At 40.1% G+C, this 21,806-nt stretch overlaps 2 protein-coding genes across 2 annotated transcripts in view; one reads left to right on the top strand and one right to left on the bottom strand.

Annotated features, from left to right (window-relative positions):
* The window catches only part of LOC121957144 (phosphoribosyl pyrophosphate synthase-associated protein 2), a 188,561-nt gene that overhangs the window by 116,497 nt on the left and 50,258 nt on the right, over positions 1 to 21,806 (bottom strand). The gene's annotated exons all lie outside the window — the stretch shown is intronic.
* Positions 1,180 to 20,860, top strand: carhsp1 (calcium regulated heat stable protein 1). Its single transcript, XM_042505169.2, has 5 exons — positions 1,180 to 1,336; positions 15,996 to 16,173; positions 17,777 to 17,885; positions 18,239 to 18,361; positions 20,015 to 20,860. Exons 2-5 carry the CDS (start codon positions 16,083 to 16,085, stop codon positions 20,175 to 20,177), a joined length of 486 nt encoding a protein of 161 aa, XP_042361103.1. The 5' UTR covers positions 1,180 to 1,336; positions 15,996 to 16,082; the 3' UTR covers positions 20,178 to 20,860.

The following is a 21,806-nucleotide window of genomic DNA, read 5'->3' as shown; positions in this document are numbered from 1 at the left end:
GGGAGGCGCTCGTGCCTCCGCTCATCTTTTGTCCTCTGCACTCTGTTTTCCCGCGTGTTTTTATAAAAGAGATCAGCAGCGAGTTCTGCAGGTAAAAGACAACGATTAAAAACGGAATTCTAGTTATTACACGCTGCACAGCTGGAAGTTACAAATGTGTTTCATCAGCATCACAATGCACGAGCAAAAGACTTAATAATCATAATTATAATAATGATAATGCTAAAAATGAAAACCCAACTATATATAGAAGTATATACATTTCTAAATAAATTTAATTAACTTCAAAATAAAATAGACAGACCAGAGGCGGGAAACAAATAGCCTAAAGGAATATAAATATTGATGAAATATTAACCAAAAAAAAAAAAAAAACAGTAAAAGCGCATGAAAAGCATAAAACAAGTTTATAAAACGTGTCAGCATAAAACAAAGATTCAGAAATCCAGTTTGATCTCCTTTTCTCTCAGCTCTGTCGCCCTCTGCTGAGCGTGAGGAGCTGCTTCACCGCAACACCTGAACATTTACCTGTTCAACCAGTTTGTGCTCCAGATTATGTCCCATCGCCCTGAGTCACTGTTATACGGTCATCGTTTGTCATCGTGTGCCATTGTTAGAGCGAGTTTAGCTTTTATTCTGAAATGATGCGTAACATCCTGCTGCCTCTTCAGCTACAGACGCCAAACAAAACCGTCTCTGACAGGCTGCTTACACATCAGTCACACCTTCAGGATTCTGGAAAGACCTTCAATGCAGCAGTTTGTGTGAAAAAAAAAGATCAAATAAAGTGTCCTTGCACACACGCACACATAGTAGACACACAATTTAAATTTATATTTAATTATGATAATAATTATAAATAGTTTTCTTGACAGTTTTCTCTCGTTTTTTTTATATAGCCTATTTTTTAAATTAATACACCCACCCCCCTTTAAAAAAACATGTTTTCACTTATTTCTTGCAATTCGGGTGACATTTCGTTCCAAGTTGATTTAAAAAAAATTGCAAGAAATTAGTAGCAGGTTACAAGAAAAACGCCCTGAAAATAAGCAGAAAATTAAAAGTTAACAACAAAACAAAGGCTGCTGAAGTGTTTAGGCTATTTACGGTACCGTGCGTGTTTTTGAGGTCGCACTGCAGCGTCCGTTACGGTAAAGAGCTCCCAGGTGACGTGACGAGGCGGACACGCCCCTTCAGAGACACACAGGGACAGACGGACACACCAGACTTTGAGACGGCTGGACACTGTCCCTCAGACTCCCGGAGCAAAGACACAAACGTCCTCAGACAAACTTCATCGGTGACAAAAAGGCGAAAAGCTCCGTTCAGAAACACGGTGAGTCTGAACAGTTTTTAACGGTTTTTACTCCGTGAACGCAACACGCTGAATTCTGCAACACTTTCACCACCAGCGCGCAAGTTTCAGGATGAAAAAGTGTCTCGATTAAACAGTTAGTTCATATAAGGTTTTTATTTGGGATATAAGTGCATTTTTGGGGTTTTCTAACTTTTTTAGTCGCGTTCAAATCCTCAGATTGACTCTTTCGTCTCCATGACGGGTTTTTGTTTTCCGTTCATGTCGTGTGTGTGTGTGTGTGTGTGTGTGTGTGTGTGTGTGTCGTTTCCTCTCGTTTTTTATGTTAAAATGCTGCGATTTTTCATAAACTTGGAAGAAAGGCAACAAGCAACGCGGTAAGACATGTTTCACAAATTGCAAGAAATAAGTGGATTTGGAAACTGATTTTTAAAAAAGTAGTGAATAAGGATGTAACAGTGAATCGACGACTAATTATTCGGTCCTTAAGAATTAAATTGAACATATGAATGCTGTCAAAGTAAATGCAATATGATGCTTTGAGCTTTGACTGAGCAAAAAAACATTTGTTCATGTTAAAATATGCAACGTTTCTGTAACGATTATTCGATTAACCCATTGTTAATTTAAACAAGAATCCATTAAGGACATAATGAAGTGTTATAATTTGCAATCTTAGTAGGAAAAATGTGAATGGGAAAAGAGAAAAATGTTTTAAAAAGTTTATAATTATATAATTACATGTTTAAATGTATGTAACAGAATCATTAGAATTTGTTAAGCTCCATTTCCAAGTCTTTTTTTGTTGTTGTTGTTTGTTTTGTTTTTTGTGTTTGATTGTTTTCTTTTCACTGATTTTCAGGTCATTTTTTCTTCTGCTTTTTACTAATTTCTTGCTCATTTTGGGGTCATGTTTTCTTTTGTTGCTTATTGCTGTCTTTTCAAGTTTTTTTTTTTTTTTTAAAAAAGTTAGTTTCTGAGGGTTGATGAAGTGCTGCAAGAAGAAGAGCTCTGTGGGATGTTGCCAGTATCTATCAGCAGCTGGTTTTAGAGTGTGTGTGTGTGTGTGTGTGTGTGTGTGAGAGTGTGTGTGAGAGAGCAGAGGCCGGGGGTAAGCTCTTGTTGAGGCCTGTTGTTGGTTGAAACACAGAAACATCAGCTGATGTGATGGAAAGGGATGAAGGGAAGCCTTCGACTGCTGAGTTTGTCTGTTTTTTTGTGTTTGTGGCTGAAAAAGTCACAGATTTGTGATGAAGAGTAGTGACAGGCACCGTGACGCACTTTCAGTCAGGATGTGGCTGCTCTTAAAGATGCCCACCTCCCTCCTTCCTCAGATCTGCGCGCAGATAATCGATAAACAGATAATCGATAAACAGATAATCGATAAACAGATAATCGATAAACAGATAATCGATAAACAGATTATCGATAAACAGATTCTCAAGGCTGAACTTTGTTTTCTTTAGTGGGCGTCTCAGAGGCTGCAGGTTGTTGTGTAACACCTGTGTGTTTGCTGCTGCGTGTTTGCTGCTGCGTGTTTGCTGCTGCGTGTTTGCTGCTGCGTGTTTGCTGTTGCGTGTTCGCTGTTGCGTGTTCGCTGTTGTGTGTTCGCTGTTGTGTGTTCGCTGCTGCGTGTTCGCTGCTGCGTGTTCGCTGCTGCGTGTTCGCTGTTGTGTGTTCGCTGTTGTGTGTTTGCTGCTGCGTGTTTGCTGCTGCGTGTTTGCTGCTGCGTGTTTGCTGTTGCGTGTTTGCTGCTGCGTGTTTGCTGCTGCGTGTTTGCTGCTGCGTGTTTGCTGCTGCGTGTTTGCTGCTGCGTGTTTGCTGTTGCGTGTTTGCTGCTGCGTGTTTGCTGCTGCGTGTTTGCTGTTGCGTGTTTGCTGCTGCGTGTTTGCTGTTGCGTGTTTGCTGCTGCGTGTTTGCTGCTGCGTGTTTGCTGTTGCGTGTTTGCTGCTGCGTGTTTGCTGCTGCGTGTTTGCTGCTGTGTGTTTGCCGTTGCGTGTTTGCTGCTGCGTGTTGGAGCTCGTTCAGGGGCTGATGAGGCTTTCAGTCACATCAAACTGAGCAAAATATAAGATACTTCCATATTTCCATTTGATAATTTATTCCAGGAGAACTGTGTGTAATCTGATCAGGAAATAAGGAAAAACATAACAGATCTCCTTAAATGCTTTGAAATCTGTATCAGCGTCACTTTTCTGGTGCTGCGTTCAAACATCTTCACAAATGTTTAGACCTTGAAAATATGAGCAAATTGGTTCGATTTCCTTTAAAAACACTAGAGAAAAGGAAGCAACTTGACAAGAACTGTTCTGCAAATTGCAAAAAATTGGTAGATTTGGAAAATAACTTTTAAAGGCGCTAGGAAAAAAATAATTAGAAAAAAATATTCAGAATTTATACTCATAATTATGTATGTTAAAATATTTTACAGAATTTCTATTATTTTCTTTTTTGGGGTCTTTTTTTAAACTTTTTTTTTTCTTTTTCAGGTAATTTTCTTGTACTTTTGCAATGTTTTTGCTAATTTTGGGGTGATTTCTTCACAAGTTGCTCTTTGGATTTCAAAGGGTTAAAACATGCACTAGAGCATGGTTCGTGATGTCACTGGGCGTAGTGCTGGCATCTAATCTCTGCACGACAACTCAAACACTCATTTTAGGTCTTGGCATCGTAACAAGGCTGAAGGCCAACAATCTGCAGAGCGCCGTGCTCATATTTGTCCGCTCCATCATAAACGTTTGTTGTCGTGCGTGCGGTTAACTGCTGTGTTTATGGCCGTGTCTTTTACAGCCGTGAAGTCGGGATGGAGCTTGTTGTGAAGGTCTTACATGTTGTTGTGCAATGTGATCTGCTGTAATCGTCCCCTGAGAGCACCGCTGAGGGCAATAAAGCCGCCATAATGAGAGAGACTGAACTGGAAAAGAAGCATAAACAAGAGAACAGCGAGGCAGAGAAATGTAATAAGGCAGGGGAAGAGAGGGGGAGGAGCGGGCTGCTTTATTAAAAAATAATACGTGACCCAAAGTTAGTGGACACCTGAGCTTTACCATGATAGGTGATTGTTCATCACATCACTCCGAAACCAACACCAGATAATCTGCTGCTAAAAAACAGTCTCTGTGCTTCTGGAAAAGCTTTCTGAAGCTTGCTGCAGGGATTTGCTCCCAGTCACACTGATGTTGGGCCATGAGGCGACTCACTCGCTGATGCAGTTCCTCATCCCAAAAGCGTCCAAATCAAACCTCTGCAGCTCAGTCCGGTTCTTCAGAATCAAACCTCTGCAGCTCAGTCCGGTTCTTCAGAATCAAACCTCTGCAGCTCAGTCCGGTTCTTCAGAATCAAACCTCTGCAGCTCAGTCCGGTTCTTCCACTGTAAAACTTTTCTTCTTTATGGAGCTGCTTTCATGCTCGATGCTCGATGTTCCCCAAACTGTTGCCACACAGTTGGAATTACACTGTTATTACTGTATCTGTAGCAATAAAATTAATCTGATTTTTAGACTTTTCTTTTTGAATTAACCCTTTAGGGCCTGCTTGAATATTAAATACACTTGTATCGTTCTGCACACAAAATGCACATTTCAAAATCAAGCTATAAAAAATATTATACATCAGTATTATTTTCTGTTATTCAAGCATGATTCATACATACACAAGCACACATGTAAACAACAGGCAATAATGAGGCAGAAATCAAGGTCATGTCCATAAAACGTACATTAAGTTGATAATGTAATTCTCTTCCCGGGTGAAACCATCTAGATCCGTTCACCTCATGAGCCGTGTGCACAAACTGAAGGCACGCGTGTGGGTTTGCACATGTAACTCTTACCGGCTGTTTGCCCCCAGGTGAAATTCCACTCTGTCAGCCTGAAATATGACTGGAATGGCTTTGGCTCTGTGCCGATCTCCCAATCACTGAAGCTTACACTGTGCAGCTTATACAGACGTGTGTGTGTGTGTGTGTGTGTGTGTGTGTGTGTGTGAGAGAGAGAGAGAGAGAGAGAGAGAGAAGGAACATCAACAAACAGGGTCACACTCTGCTAAACCGGTAATGCAAAAATGATAATCATCAAACTTTGCATGTATGGAAATAACCCGCTCTGGAAACGATGGAACTCAGCCTCGGCAGCGAGCGCTTTCTCTCTGTGAGCAACATGAAGCATCATGAAGCAACATGAAAAATCATGAAGCATCATGAAGCAACATGAAGCAACATGAAGCATCATGAAGCAACATGAAGCATCATGAAGCATCATGAAGCATCATGAAGCATCATGAAGCATCATGAAGCAACACGAAGCATCATGAAGCATCATGGCTGAAGACACTACCTTTGCAGAGAGAGCAGCGCGTATGGAGCGGGTCAGATTTACATTTTCGGCGTCTGTGGAGTGAGTGAGGCCTTAACCTGGAACAAATGACTCTTTTTTATGTCTGTATATGTCATACTCCACGTTTCAGAGTTTAGCTGCTGAGTTTAGTTTTCACAAAACCGAGTCTGAGTTTTGGGTTTAATTCTCCAAGTATTTTAGTGCTGACAGCAGGTTCTCAGTCTGAGAGGCGGTCCATAGTCCAGAGGACTAGTCCAGAGTCCAGAAGACTAATCATGAGTCCAGAAGACTAATTCAGAACCAGAGGACTAATGCAGAGTCCAGAGGACTAATGCAGAGTCCAGAGGACTAATGCAGAGTCCAGAGGACTAATGCAGAGTCCAGAGGACTAATGCAGAGTCTAGAGGACTAATCCACTGAAGCTGCATTTGCCCCCCGCCTTGTTTCAATGCAGGCCTTAGTCTGGTCTGAATCCTTCGTATGGAAAGGTTTCACGTTGACTCTGGTCAGAGGTTTTGAGTTTTTGCATCTTCCAGGACGTGCAGGGAGCTTTCATAACTGTTTACTGCGAGAAAATCTGATTTAATATCTCATTCAGAGGGAAATCAGCTCTCCAGCTTCAGCATCAAACTGGTTTCATCTTCACTCTTTGCTGTCTTCTTTATAGTTGTGTTGCTTTTAACCCTTTGAGACTGTTTGGCTCATTTCACACACTTTTCAGTCTCCATTTTTAAAATAATTTTGGCTGTCTTTATGCATGTGGCATACATTTTGGCAAGATTGTGTATTTTTCTATTCACATTTAATGGCCCAGGCTGTAATAATCACAAAAATATATACTTTGCATGCAGTATATTGAAAATTATTCTTTTTTTTCAATCTCAAAACATAGTGGCATCATGACAAAAAAAATGGCATTTAAAGGGTTAAGATTCTGAAAATCAAGGAATATTTAATTTTTATGGCTTGGCTGAAAAAATTAGGCCAGTGAGAGTCTTTGGTTAAAACACTATGATTATCCACGTGAATTTGTGCATTCGTTTCATTATTAGTTTCCTGCCGCATGAATCAGGTGTAACCGGTCTGTTATCGGAGCAGAGGCGCTCACCTGTAGCTGCGAGCTTCATCGCCGGCACAGGTGTCCTGTGACGCTGTGGGACACAGCTGCTGTCCTGCACGCTTATCATCTCTGAATCTGAATATCAGAACTGAACAGATGATGGTGCCGCACAAGACGAGGACGGAAACACTCAGGATCAGGTTTCACTGTGTGGAGCGCCGTAACTGTTTGTCTCCATGTGTCTCTGTCTGCAGCAGATATTCCTAAAGACATGGGAGACAGAGACGGAGACAGAGACGGAGAGAGAGACAGAGAGAGAGACGGAGAGAGAGACGGAGAGAGAGACAGAGAGAGACAGAGAGACCAGAACAGGTCAACGTGTCCCCGCTTCACGAGTCCAGAGGAGAACAGGCTGTGATTTCACAGCCCGTCACCACTGCAGGGAGTCCAACAGGGAGGGCTGTTTGGACATTTTGACATTCAGTAAAGACAGTTTTTAAAGAAGTGTGTTTTAACTGTGAGAGATCATTATACGAACACTCAGGGTTCAGGCAGGAACATTAGTGTCTTGTTTCGTGTTTGGCCGACACCATAGTGAGGAGAAAAGAGGATCCATTGTCATGTTGAAGCAGTCAGCTGGGTGCAATGCCTGATGGGAAGCTCTGTATTGATGCTGCAGTAGCAGGCGCATCACCGAGCAACGAAGAACGGACCAGATCTCTTTTTCTCTCCGTGTGTTTCCACAGTTTAGAGGAGCCTCAGTCACATCAGCTCGATTAATGTGACTCCTGTCTTTGTCCCCGAATACAAGCAGCAAGAAGGAATCTGTTTATCGATGAAGTCTGTCCGACTCATCCACAGCAGCTGGAGATCTGCCCTCTATAAACCTATATTATCATTACAGTCTGAGATATAAACCGATATTATCATTACAGTCTGAGATATAAACCGATATTATCATTACAGTCTGAGATATAAACCTATATTATTTATATAGTCTGTGATATAAACCTATATTATTTATATAGTCTGTGATATAAACCTATATTATCATTACAGTCTGAGATATAAACCGATATTATCATTACAGTCTGAGATATAAACCGATATTATCATTACAGTCTGAGATATAAACCGATATTATCATTACAGTCTGAGATATAAACCTATATTATTTATACAGTCTGTAACAGTTTTCTTGTCCACAGGCTGCGTCACTGCTGTCAGTTGTGTTCGTTCGGTTATGTCTCAGTGTGCTTTGTGCAGAGACGTGCGTGATATGATGGGGGAAATTTTTTATTAATATTAAACGGTTGGAAACCCTTAGCGTTTTGTGTTTTTTAACATTTAGCATTTTCAACGTTTAGAAGTCACACCCCTAATCGTTCTGGCAAAAATACCCTGAAATATTGTGACATCCGTATCGTAATTTTAGGACCATATCGCCCACTCCTACTGTTCAGATGACCCGTATCAAATTCAGAATATTGTCATATTTGGAATAATTGTGGAATATTAGTGTCCATGTTAACCATCTGAAACCCAGATCAACATCAGTTTTCTTGTGCTGCGTTAAAGCATCTTTCACAGGGTCTTTAATTCTTGAAACCTCATAGGATTGGTTTGATTTTTTTCTCCAAAACATTTGGATAAAGTCAATGACCAACGTGGCCAGAAATATCCCACAAACTGCAAAAAATTAGTAAAAGATGTCAAGAAAACTATCTAAAAATTAGTTTTAAAAAAGAAAGGAGGATTATTAGAAAATTTTCCAGAAGATAGAGGATAATGTCCAGAAAACTATATTTGTAATTGTGATAACTAAACATTTCAAATTTTGTTACTGGAAAAAAAAACGTTAAATATATCAAATATATATATTTATAATATATTGTATAATTATATATTTTACAGTACGTGTTTTTTCTTATTTTTTGTGTGTGTGCTTGTTGTGTTATTTGTAACATTTTTACTAATTTTTTGCTAATTTTTGGGCCATGTCTTGTTAAGTTGCCCATCGCCTTCTCCCCATGTTTATGAAAGAAATCAAGCCAATTAACCGGGTTTCGAAGGGTTAACGTGAGACTCTCGTTGTCTGAAATGAATGCTGCTTGCCTACATGCTTTAAGAGAGCCCAAAAAAGCATTCAGGTCTCAGCCTCGACAGCATTTCTTCGGTTCAGGTCTGCTGATTATTGCACAGGATGAGATGTGCAGCTTCCTTTTTCCTGCTGGATCCAGGAAGTGGAGATGATGGCGGTTTGTTGTGACGCCCTGAGGAGAACGGCGACAGCAGGAACAAGGAAATCAGAGACAGTGAAGCCAAGACTGTTTATTATCATACCTGCGCGGCACCTTTGTTCAACGAGAACAACGAGGACGCCGAGTCTGTACAGCCGAGCGCGGAGAGCGTCTGCAGCTGCATGTTGTAAAATACTCCAAATAACATGCGGACCCAAAAAAGGAGCATTTCATTACCAATTTCATCTCTAGGACAAAAAGCTGCTTTGAAGCACGAAGACGTTCACATGAAGTGCGCCAAAGAAGCTCTCGTCTCTTTGTGAGCGCCGACATGAATTCAGTTTCTTTGTTTCAGTTTAATTTCCATGAACTCAAAGGTTAATGACAAAAGACGAGGCCAAATATAGTTTGATCAAAGCCTCTGACTCCTCACCTTCTCTTCACTGAGAGCAGCCGCGAGAATAAATCATCAGTTCCAGCGAACGTCTGTGACTTTATTTATGAAATGAGTCATCCAGAGACTGAGAATACGTAGATCAGACACTCTTCTTCAGTAATTTGATGAATAAATAAGCTTTAAGAAAAGGTGGAGAAACTGGTGGAGAGAACAAGAGTTCATATTTTAAAAAGCAAACTCAAGACCTCCCCTTTTAATCTGACTCGTAACTGAACTTTACTTATTTATCAAGAATTTCTTTATACATTTGAGTCTGTTTTACTGTTTTATTTTATTTTATTATTTTTAACATTTTTATATATTATTATACTTTGTGCTTTTATACTACCTTTACCTTACCTATTTACCTTTTCTTCATTTAAAGTATTTAATTTATTATATTGTTGTTATTATTGTTTATTTATTTTATCTTTAGCTTTATATAATAAATAAAATAATAAAATAAAATTTAAGAAAAGTCAACATTTACTTGATTTATGGTTATCACATAACAACACCGACTTAAGTTCATTCTCATAAAAAACAGCCTCTGGATTTTTTGTGTTTTGTGTTTTTTTTCTCAAACGTGCATCAAACTGCAAAATCCTTTAACGCCTCCAACCAACACCTGCGACTCCGAGTCCGACTGAGGCGTTAACATGCAGAGCAGCGTGGCCCTGAACGGCTTTATCTTTGACTAACGTGTTTACATGTAATTAAAAAGTCCAGTTTTAGTCAGATTAATACAATAATTTGACTTTTTCTGACATTGTGTAAACATACTGAATGTGTTAAATTTGTTTTTGGTCACTTGCCTGATCGGACTTGTGAGTTGTCGGATGAACTGGCCCGACGTGGCATTTTATTTGCCCCAGGTTATTATTGATCCTTTTTGTTGAGCCCTGACTTTTTTTAAAATGTCAGAAATTAGTGAAAAAGAAAACTTTGCAGCTGAAGGCGGCCGAGGTGTGGCGTCACAGTTATTAAGCAGTGGCAGAAAAACGTGTGAAATGGACGGGGGCTGTCACCGAGGACACAGACGGAAGGAAGCTGCTTCAGCCACATAGTGCAACCATGGATGGCAGAAAGCATTAACCTTAAACACACACACATCATCGTATCATGGAGCTGTGTGTGTGTGTGTGTGTGTGTGTGTGTGTGTGTGTGTGTGTGTGTGTGTGTGATGACTCACCCTGAGATGTGCGTCAGTGCAGCATCTTGTGTCTCAATCATGCACACTTTCATGAAGGCTGAATCCAAACGCTGCCGTTCACAGCGGCAGCTCAGACTCTGGACCAGCTCTGCTTGATGGGAAGATTTCAGAGGCTGATTATGCCGCCGTACACTAGAACAGCAGCTCCAAACTGGTCCAGTCACTGGGTCCAGATTTCCCCTCAGCCATTAGTTCAGGGTCTGCACATGCTATAGCTAATGTTTTTGTTTAGACTGTTTTAATGTGATGGTGTGATTCTTGTTTTTATTGTAAGTGTGGCGGTATTATAAACTGTATCGTATCGTATCGTATCGTATCGTATGTTATTAGAGAAATGACCATGTATTTAAATGTATTTCACAAACTGCAAAAACATGAACTTAAAACAGACTGAAATAGAACATTTTGCAAGAGTAAAATGCAACTAGTTAGAATCAGGGGCATTATCAGGATTTGAGGACATTTGGGTCTTAGCCAGGACCTATGTAGGAAAAAAGAAAAGTCAGTTTTAAAAAAGTAAAAAATTTGATAGGTTTTGGTGATTTTTTTTTTCTTTCATAAAAAGAGCAGTCCCTTAGGCCTATTCTTATTTTTGGAAAACAAAAAACAAAAACAGGCCAGATAATACCTGAACTAATATTTCTTAAAGCTCGATTCTGAAAAGTGCGTTTTGTGTGCAGAGCGATACGTGTATGTTCGATTTTAAAGCGGGCCCTAAATGTTCACCGACACACCTTCACGCGGGCAGCCCTGTTGTTTGTAGGTGTAGTTTTATGAGTGGCGGGTCGTTACAGTTACTGACAGACTTTTCAAGGATCTTCCTTTTGCGCGTTGGGTTCTGAGTGCAGCTTCACGTGAAAAGATCCTGCAGAAAGTCCCAGAATGAAACTCTAAACCAGAGTGGAGTCATGAAACGCTTCAGAGGCTGCCGTCCTTCTGTATGACGGCCTCATCACAGGGGGAGTGTGTGCTGGCCTCGGAGCTAATGTACACACGTTTATGGCAGTGTGTGTGTGTGTGTGTGTGTGTGTGTGTGTGTGTGTGTGTGTGTGTGGTATTTGCTGTATCAGCAGGGTCTGTGTGTTGATTGGAGAACACTTTCATGGAAAATTCCAGAGGACGCAGGTTTAGTCTGGTGCTGTGTGTGTAAGAGAATAACAAAAGAGTATTGCCATTGTGTGTGTGTGTGTGTGTGTGTGTGTGTGTGTGTGTGTGTGTGTGTGTATGTGCGTGCATGCGTGTATCAGTACAATTACAATAATAAAATACGCCTAATGGAAACATTTCAATTTCGAAAAAACTCCCATACATCGCAAAAAAGTTTTTATGCTCCCATGAGGTGGTATTTCAGGTGATTTGAAAAAGCCATATTTTGTAAAACTGCAGTGGAAACCCATGATGCTGTGAGGTCACATGACGCTGTGAGGTCACAGGAACTGGCTCCCTCATGATGCAGCAGGAGCTACAAGAGCTGTTATTGCATCACATAACTGAGAAAGTTTTTAACCCACAATTCCTCTGTGAAATCGTGGACTACATCTCCCAGAAATCCCTCATATGTGTCCGCTCCCATGTATAAGGGGCTCGCCTTTCCATCACGGCTCCATAACATGCCTACGTGGCCTTGGATTGGAAATAATGACGGCTAGTGCGGTGGCTGCAATAGAAATAAAGCTGCTGATGTTTTGAACATCCGTTGCCATGGTTACTGGGATGTTATCACCAGAGGAGAAGTCACATGACATCACTCAGAGGAAACCCAGTCAGCTCGCAATTGTTTTTTATTCCAAAATAGTGCTTAAATTTTGCGCAAATCTATGATGGAAACCTTCCCGTTGTCGTCTCGTCTTGCCTTCTTAATGTTCTTAAAAATCAGCTCCATCTGGACAGACAGCGATAGACTCTTTGTTTCATTCTGATTGAATAATGAGAAATGTCAAAGATGATTTCACCCCAAAAATGACGTTCAGGTCTGACTGGAGGCTCGACAGTCGGCCGCTGAAAGCCTTGCAGAGCAGACTATAACTTCAATTATGTTTTTCCCAAGAGGAAAAAGAGACGGCAGCACAGAGGGGCTGTGGTTTTACTACGAGTTTCCTGAACAGATCTCTCTGTGTGTGTGTGTGTGTGTGTGTGTGTGTGTGTGTGTGTGGGTGTGTGTGTGTGTGTGTGTGTGTGTGTGTGTGTGTGTGTGTTGGAAACAGTGGTGCCTGTGTTTATGTGTGGATTCACGTTTTAGGTGGCGACTCGGACAAACACTTGTTATCGCGTCTGACCTCCTGTCACAGTCTGTCCTCCTCACGCTCCTGCTCTTCTTCTCTTCTTGTTCTGCACCTCGAATGACTCAGCTTTTCTGCAAACTCTTTCTACTGAAAGCTGCTGCTTCTCATCACTTTTTCTTTTCTTTTTGATTTGATTTGATTTATTTTGAACATGTAAAAATGAAAATAGAATAATGATAATAATAATAATAATAATAATAATAATAATAATAATAATAATAATAATAATAATAACTTTATACAGCAGATTTAAAAACAGAGTTTACGAAGCGCTTTGACAAACAAAGCAAAGCAGAAATGGGACACAAACGTGATAAAACAACTGAAAGCCAAACAGTCCTATTGAACACAAGCGAGACGAAACTCAGATAGACTTGTGATAATATTTAATCTATTTAAGGACAAATAATCCAAGATGCAGGATGCAAACTGTAAATATAAAATAATACAAAAAAAAGACCAAAAACAACAACAATAAAAGCAATCAAACCACAAATAAAAGGAAACAAAGTAAAACATAAATTTAACGGTTAAAATAAATAAAAGAAATAATTGTACGAACACGCAGACAGACAAAAAATATTTTTACAGTCAATGAAAAACAAAAATGCTCAAACACATGATGACTAGGAAACATATATGAAAAAGGAGTGAGAAAAAGTACGTAACGTCTTTAATCTCACCTCCATAAGTCACTGGCGCATGAAAAAAAGACAAAATTTGGCTGTCATGGTAGATTACGTGTGTAACATTTCAGATTTGTTTTTCTCAAAAACTGAATTTTTGGCAGCATTTTGAATTCTGCCCTCATGTGAACTGTTGCAGCCTGTGCGAAAATTGCGTCTTTAAACATCAGTTTTTCACTTATGGATCAAATCAATCTTTGTAAAAACTAAAGATCAACATCTCTGCTGTCTGGATGAAGTCTGCAGATTCTCAGAGTTTAGTCTTGATGAGTAAATTTTGGCAGCAGTTTGAAATCTGCCTTTTCGTGCACAGACAGCTGATATCCTGCCCCCTGCTGGTCGGCTCGGTCACAGCGTCTCTGGTTTGTCTCTCGGAGCTCACTGGGATAATTTCGACTTGTTCTTGGTGTCTGAGGTTAAGTTCAATCCTCATGTGATGCGGAGTGCACATCCTAATGCCGAGTTCAGTTCAGAGTTCAGAGCTTGGAAATTTGTTGTGCAGTTGGCGTTACAAACAATTTAAAAATACAATACACAGGAACATAGAGCATCATAGTAGCACACAACCAAACTTGATTCAAAGCAATCCCAATCAACAACACGATTGAATGCAAAAGTGACTGTTGTTCATTGACTTCCAATTCATCTGCTACTTGCTGCTAAAGATGCCTCATTTTATTTACTACGCTAATTTCATGTTTCTTCGAAGTTATTTTGTGCGTGTATATGCATTGGCAGTATGTGTATAAGTATGCATATGTTTGTCTTTATGTGTATATATGGGTGTATGTATATGTTTTTCCTGGACGGCATTTTGTCCTTTTGTTTGAAAAAGCTCTATAGTGACTCATTACAGTACACATGGGAAACGTTCATTGGTCGTCCCTTTAAACCAGCGCGCACTAAAAATATTAACCCTTCACAGGCTAAATCTGTGCTTACCTTATCATGTTTTCTGAGCCTTCCTCGGGTGTTTTCTGCTGCTTATCTTCCTCTTTTCCTCCTCCTCCTCCTCCCTGTCTGTGCTCCATCTAAACTCTCTCTCTGTTGTTGTTTTCTCTCCGCGCCTGTTAATGATCTGTATGTCCTGTTTTAATAAGATAAAACTGCAGTGGTTTTAAATGAATATTGCTGAGTGTTTGATTGAGTCAGCTTGACTTTAACGTACAGATGAAGGTGTTTGACAGTGTGTGGATGGTCGCTCATATCGCTGTTTTCCTGCAGCAGGAAGCGTGCTGTCCGGAGAGGCCGTGATCACATTAACAGCATGTTATTGAGTTAAGATGGATCAGACGCTCTGCTTTCAAACTACAGCATGTAACCAGACTCCTGCTGTCACTGTGTGGAGCTGCTTAACAGCGGAGCCTTCTGGAGAAATAACCGCCTCAGTCTCCAGAATAAATGTTGGCATTTTACGTACACAAACCACAGATGCGGTACATTCGTATGTGGGTCAGGGTTTGGTTCGGGAGATCATGTTTGGGCTTAACATACCCGATTCTGGGTGCACAGTCCTCACTGGGAGAGCAGATGATTGATTTGAACTTGACTTATCGCTGTCTCACTCCGTCTTCTGTCAACAGCTGCAGAGACACCTGAGACCTGAGACCTGACACCAGAGTCCTGGAGCTCCAGCTGCTCCGTCATTGTTTCTGTGTTTTATATTTATTACATTTATTGAACAGAGCTCTCTCCGTCATGTTTTCCTCTTTGAACTGAACACAAAGTCACACAATAGTTTACTCAGTGGATGTTTTTCTCTGCTGCCGTTCCCTAATTGGCTCGTGTAGCGTGTGATGTCATGGCTGATGATGTAAACCTCGCGCCGAGGTGAATGAGGGGCCTGTTCTCCTTGTCCTCAAATTGGTGTTGCCGTGGTAACGAGGGTACTGAGAATGGATCCATTGGGTCAATGATTCAATGGGGTGTTTTTTGGGGGGGCGTGGGGGGTGTTATGCTTCAGGGGCGAGGGAGAAATGATGCTTTTCAAGGCACCGAACAAAGACGTGTTTTTTGTGGTTCTCACTTCTGTGTGTGTGTGTGTGTGTGTGTGTGTGTGTGTGCTGGTGCATTAAGCAGCAAATAATGGTAAAAATAGTTATTAATTTTACTTATATATCACATTTACAAACAGATTGCTTTACAAGACAAAATAAAATGGTTTCACAATCACACAAAAATGCCCTCATAGTTCACTGACACAGTGTCATGTGACCATGGTGTGTAGGAGTGTAATAAACATATGATTTATTATTATTGATTAAACTTTCCAGCATTATATAAAAATGAAAAGCTCCATCTGAAACAAACTTCAGGTAAATTTAAGCACATTGCTGATAATAGGCCAACCTCTGTTTGTTTGTCACTATGATCAGTCTCTGAATCTCTCCTCCTCCTGTCTTCCTGTCCTCCTGTCCTCGTCTCCACAGGTGTTTATTGTCCTCCTCTCTGCTCCCTCTTGAGTGGCTCCCCTCCCCCCTTCTTCCTCCCCACCCTTTGGCTCCACTTCTTCCGCCATGTCATCTCAGGCCACGCCCATCCAGGGCTCACGACCTGTGACCCCTCCGCTGACCTCTGCAGGATCGCCGCGCTCTCCGGTCTCACCAGGTAACGGCACGTTTGCTTAACTGCTGAACCAAATGTGCAGCTCAGCATCATAACTTCTTTGTAGTTTCCACAACAAAAAAGACAAAGTGAATGGGATTAGACAACATTTGCACATTTTTTTAATTTAAAAAACAGTTTTTGGGGTGTCCAAGTGGTGCAGGGATATTAAAACTAACCCACCTGCCTGCAAAGGATGCTTCATGGACTGTTTAGGTTTGCGAGTGTTAAACTGGTTAGGCATCATCTCATCATCTCATCATCTCATCATTTCATCATTTCATCATTTCATCTCATCATTTCATCATCTCATCATTTCATCATCTCATCATTTCATCTCATCATCTCATCATTTCATCTCATCATCTCATCATTTCATCTCATCATCTCATCATTTCATCATCTCATCATTTCATCTCATCATTTCATCTCATCATCTCATCATTTCATCTCATCATTTCATCTCATCATCTCATCATTTCATCTCATCATTTCATCTCATCATTTCATCATGTCATCATTTCATCTCATCATCTCATCATTTCATCTCATCATCTCATCATTTCATCTCATCATTTCATCATCTCATCATTTCATCTCATCATCTCATCATTTCATCATCTCATCATTTCATCTCATCATCTCATCATTTCATCTCATCATTTCATCTCATCATCTCATCATCTCATCATTTCATCATCTCATCATTTCATCATCTCATCATTTCATCTCATCATCTCATCATTTCATCTCATCATTTCATCTCATCATCTCATCATTTCATCTCATCATTTCATCTCATCATCTCATCATTTCATCTCATTTCATCTCATCATTTCATCATGTCATCATTTCATCTCATCATCTCATCATTTCATCTCATCATCTCATCATTTCATCTCATCATCTCATCATTTCATCATCTCATCATCATCTCATCTCATCATCTCATCATCTCATCATTTCATCTCATCATCTCATCTCATCATTTCATCATCTCATCATCTCATCATTTCATCATCTCATCATTTCATCATCTCATCATTTCATCATCTCATCATTTCATCTCATCATTTCATCATCTCATCATGTCATCATTTGTGAAAAATCATCTTTTTTTTTTAAATGAAAACATCTTGTAAACACAATTTAAAAGATATCTTGTTATAACATGAAAATATTCTGTAAAGATTTCAGAAATATCTTATAACATGAAAATAATTTGTAAAAAACTTAAAAAATATCTTGTTTGAACATGGAAATATCTTGTAAAAATGTGAGTACTGAGAATCTTTTGGTGTGATTACCTGATACTGCTCTTTTTGTTTTTTTTCTGGCTCGGCAGTTGTATGCTTCTGTTGACCTTTAAAGAAAAGGCACCAATTAAAAAAAAAGAGGTTTAATTACTTAAAGTGCAATTTTCTGCTGATTCGCTCTTTCAATACGTAAAGCAATCCCCCCGGTGTAATTTCGGCTCTTTGATGTGTTTTTCATGAAAATGATATCACAATGACGATAAAACAATGATATATTGTGCAGTCTTATACAAACCGGGCACAGTAATACCGCGTGTGTTATTAATAATGTCTGTTCTCTGTCCCGTCAGAGTCCCTGCGTCCTCCAGCCTGCAGGCACAGAGACCGCTCACCGTCCCCCATGAGAGACTACCTCATCCCCAGTCCTATGCCCACACGCAGGACCAGGACCTGCTCAGCGTCAGTGCACGCACACACACACACACAAACTCTCTGTAGATGAAACTGTCCTATGATCCAGTGTCATTTTGGTTGCTGTGTTTCCGGTGTGGTGCTGAAGCTGCAGCCGTTAGACGTGCTCATGCAGGACTCGTCAGAGCGCCCTAAAGATGAAAACAGTGAACTCGCTGAACTCGCTGGTCACACAATAAAACGCCACCGCTGCATGAGAGCAGCTACTCGAGAATACATATATATATATATATATATATATATATATATATATATATATATATATATATATATATATATATATATATATATATATATGTATATGTACATCTCCCCCTGTCTGTATCTGTGTCTCTGTGCAGGACGGCTCGTGCATCAGAGGGTCCCGTGTTTCGTGGTGTGTGTAAATATTTTTCCCGCTCCAAAGGCCATGGCTTCATCACGCCATCCGACGGAGGCAGCGACATCTTCGTCCACATCTCAGAGTAAGTGCAGCTTTTCACACGCATTCATTCATTCGCCTGCACTGCGTTCACGGAGCATCAAAAACATGAGCATTCAGAGAGGGAACACTGAATGATCACACACGGACGTACACGAAAAATATAACCGGAAGGTTTGCTAATCCGGTGTTTGGTGAGGATGGATGTGTTTTGTGAGCAAGCGTCCTGTGAACCGCGTGTTCTCCTGTGGGTTTTTCGAATGTTTAGTGATTACTGTCCACATGACGTCCTTCAAATATTGAAAAATAGTATTCTGATAGAAATGTGTTTTCACTGTGTTTATTTGTGAAAACCCATAACCACCCAAACCCTATGAATTTGGATGTGTTTTAGTCCAGGTGTGATATCCACTGTAATGTAATGTAATAAAATAAAATAAAATGAAATGAAAAATCAATACCAGCAATAATAATAAAATCAAAATTAAATTTAAAAAAATAAGGATATACTCAAACAATTAAATTAGTATACTCATAGTGTGTGTGTGTGTGTGTGTGTGTGTGTGTGTGTTTTAATTACTGACCTCAGACAATGTCTGGGTTAGCGTGGAACTAAAGGCAACAAACACACACACACACACACACACACACACACACACACACACACACACACACACACACACACAGAGACACGGTCGCTGCAGGAGTGTGTAGGAGGACAACAGACTATCTGATGACCTTCACTACGGTGCTTCTGTTATTATCACCCACGAGCTTTAAACACAGATGTCAGCAGCGTAGACACACACACACATACACACACACACGCACACATACACACTCTCAAGACACCTACAAATGCATTAAACAGCTGCACGATGTATATGGCAAAACAGAACGCAATAAAAAAGTTCACAAAGTCTGTCCACTTTCAAACAGTTAGTGACTCAGCGTGCGTTTTTATGTTTAAAGCGCTCACGGACTTTAACGTGTTTGCACATGGAGTCTGATTGGTGGATTTTGTGGCATGTAGCCTCTATATATTTGATGCTGTTTGCTTGTATGAACTCAGCCTGAAGAAAGTCTGAGGATCAAAACGTCATCAACAAAACGAGTTGAAGTCACGGACAGTGTGCAGGAGTCTTTGATTTCTGATCGAAATGATTTTGCACCTTTCCTAAAACCTTAAACCCGGAGCACATTGCTGCAGTTTCTTTCAAAAACATGCAGCAAAAAGGCAACGAGCAACTTGATGAGAAATTTCCCATAAATCACATTAAAGTTAGAGAATTATTTTAAAATAGCTAGGGGAAAATGTCTAGGAAAAATAAAGACAAGTGGGTTAGAGTTCGGGTTAATTATCATAGTTGCATATTTAAAAATAAGTTACAAATTTCTTAGAGTTGTGAGCACTTTTTCCAGGTCATTTCTTTGTTGTTGTTTTTTCTTACTTTTTTGTTTGTGTTGGTTGTTTTGTTTTTGTTTGGTTGTTGTTGTTGTTTTTTGTTGTATGTTTTAACTAAGTTTTTGATCATTTTTGGGTCACTCCCTCCGTTGCCCATCGCCTTCTTCCCATGTTTTGTTTTTTTTTTTTAAAGAAATCGTGCCAATCATGCTCAGGTTTCAAAGGGTTAAGAGGCCATTTTGCTGTGTTTCCTTCATAATTTGTGACGTTTGCCTCTCTGTCTTCTCTCAGCATCGAGGGCGAGTATGTGCCGGTGGAAGGCGACGAGGTGACCTACAAAATCTGCTCCATCCCTCCCAAACACGAGAAGGTCCAGGCGGTGGAGGTGACCATCACTCATCTCAAGCCGGGAACCAAACACGAGACCTGGGCGGGACACGTGGTCAGCAGCTGAGCGCTGACACTGGTGGGCGAAGGGCGGGGTCAGCGAGTTTGAGGCGGGCGGGAGGGGAGATATCGACCAAACTGGGAGGGATGGCAGGGTTCAGACGGAGCACTGGGTGAACTGAAAATGAGGGCTTTTTGACAGCTGGGATAATTGAATGAGACGAGGCTGATCTCCTAAAGGTTTAAATCGGGGGAAATATTAATAATCTCGTAGTTAACTGATGATAAAAAGGAGGCGGCTTCATCTGCTCATCCTGGGAAATGAGTCACTGTATTTTAGGAAAACATTCAGGTGGGTTGATTTTCTGATTCTGGTGGAGGAGATGTTTGTCGTAGAAAGACTTCTAACTTTAGGTTTCTCACTTAGACTTTTTGTTTTTTGCATTTGAGTCCGCATCGTTTTATTTGATGCAGTTATTCCTGGAAAAAAAAATCTTTGAGGTGCTTGTGGAAGAATTCGACTTCTGAAAATGAAGCTGTCGAGGTTGCAGGAGCGATAACGTGCGGAGTGTCGATGCAGCTGTGTGGGCGCTCCATTTACGATGTGCAGCAGCGCGGGGTTAATCTCCAGGTATCCTGCGTGTGCCTCCTTCTAACCTACAGCTCCGTTTGTACTTAAACAAATCCGTCGTCTGTGTTTGATCGTGTGTGGGCGGCTACAAGAGTGAAATAAAGCATTTTCAACCGGCACGTCTCAGTGGATGCTGCTTTTTGTTTTTTTATTTGAATTTAACTGTTTTAATTAACTTTTTATTGGTGAAATAATGAAGAGGAGTGACATATATAGAGAGGGTGAAACACAGATACAACATTTATAACAAGATGAAGCAGTTATGATGTATAATGTGTACTGGCAGGAGTACAGTAGAGATTATATAATAAAATATATTAGCCAGGGTATATGTGTGTGTGTGTGTGTGTGTGTGTTTTCATAAGACTGACAGATCGAATAATTACTTTGGGTGCATCTCATCTAAATGTGGTTAATTTTAACATTAAAAACATTTGATTGTTTTCATGCTGAATGCATCTTATGAACTTCTTCATGTTTTATAGAGAATGTGTGTTTTGGGACAGAATCATCACACGTTTCCACATCAGGAACATGTTTTAATTCCTCTGATCAGCTTTACAGAGTCTGTCCCAGATTACAGACGTGAGAGTGGAAACATGATTCATTTTTATAACAACACTAATAACAGTTTAATCATGACAGCGTGTGGTACTGTTGTGATTATGTTACTGTGTCTGACACCCTGAAATGTTTGATGCGGATTTGTCATCGACCCCCAAAGAAAAGCATCAGTCTGCTGCTCTCTTCTGTCCACGTGTGTCCACTACAGCTCCGCAAAGTTCAGACAATAATATCTGATATAAAAACATAAAACTGGAAAAAGGTAGATGTATGCAAAAACGTTTTATTGGTAAAGATTACATGTTGCAGTTTTTTTTTGTTTTTTGTTTTACAGTAATTACATTAATTCAAAGCTGTAAGTGTGATATTACACTGTAAAAACTCATGCTATGGTCTCTTGTTTGGAGACATAATTTTCAAGTAAAACTTTTCAAAATATACGAGTAACCATTTATTTACATGATTTTTACTTTCCCAAAACTTAAAAGAAATTACTCAAAA

Source organism: Plectropomus leopardus, chromosome 18, assembly GCF_026936395.1.
Source record: "Plectropomus leopardus strain MGB_pleo_1.0 chromosome 18, ASM2693639v1, whole genome shotgun sequence".
NCBI lineage: Eukaryota > Metazoa > Chordata > Actinopteri > Perciformes > Serranidae > Plectropomus > Plectropomus leopardus.
Note: the sequence above shows the minus strand (reverse complement) of the source record. Positions and strands in the feature narration are given on the sequence as shown.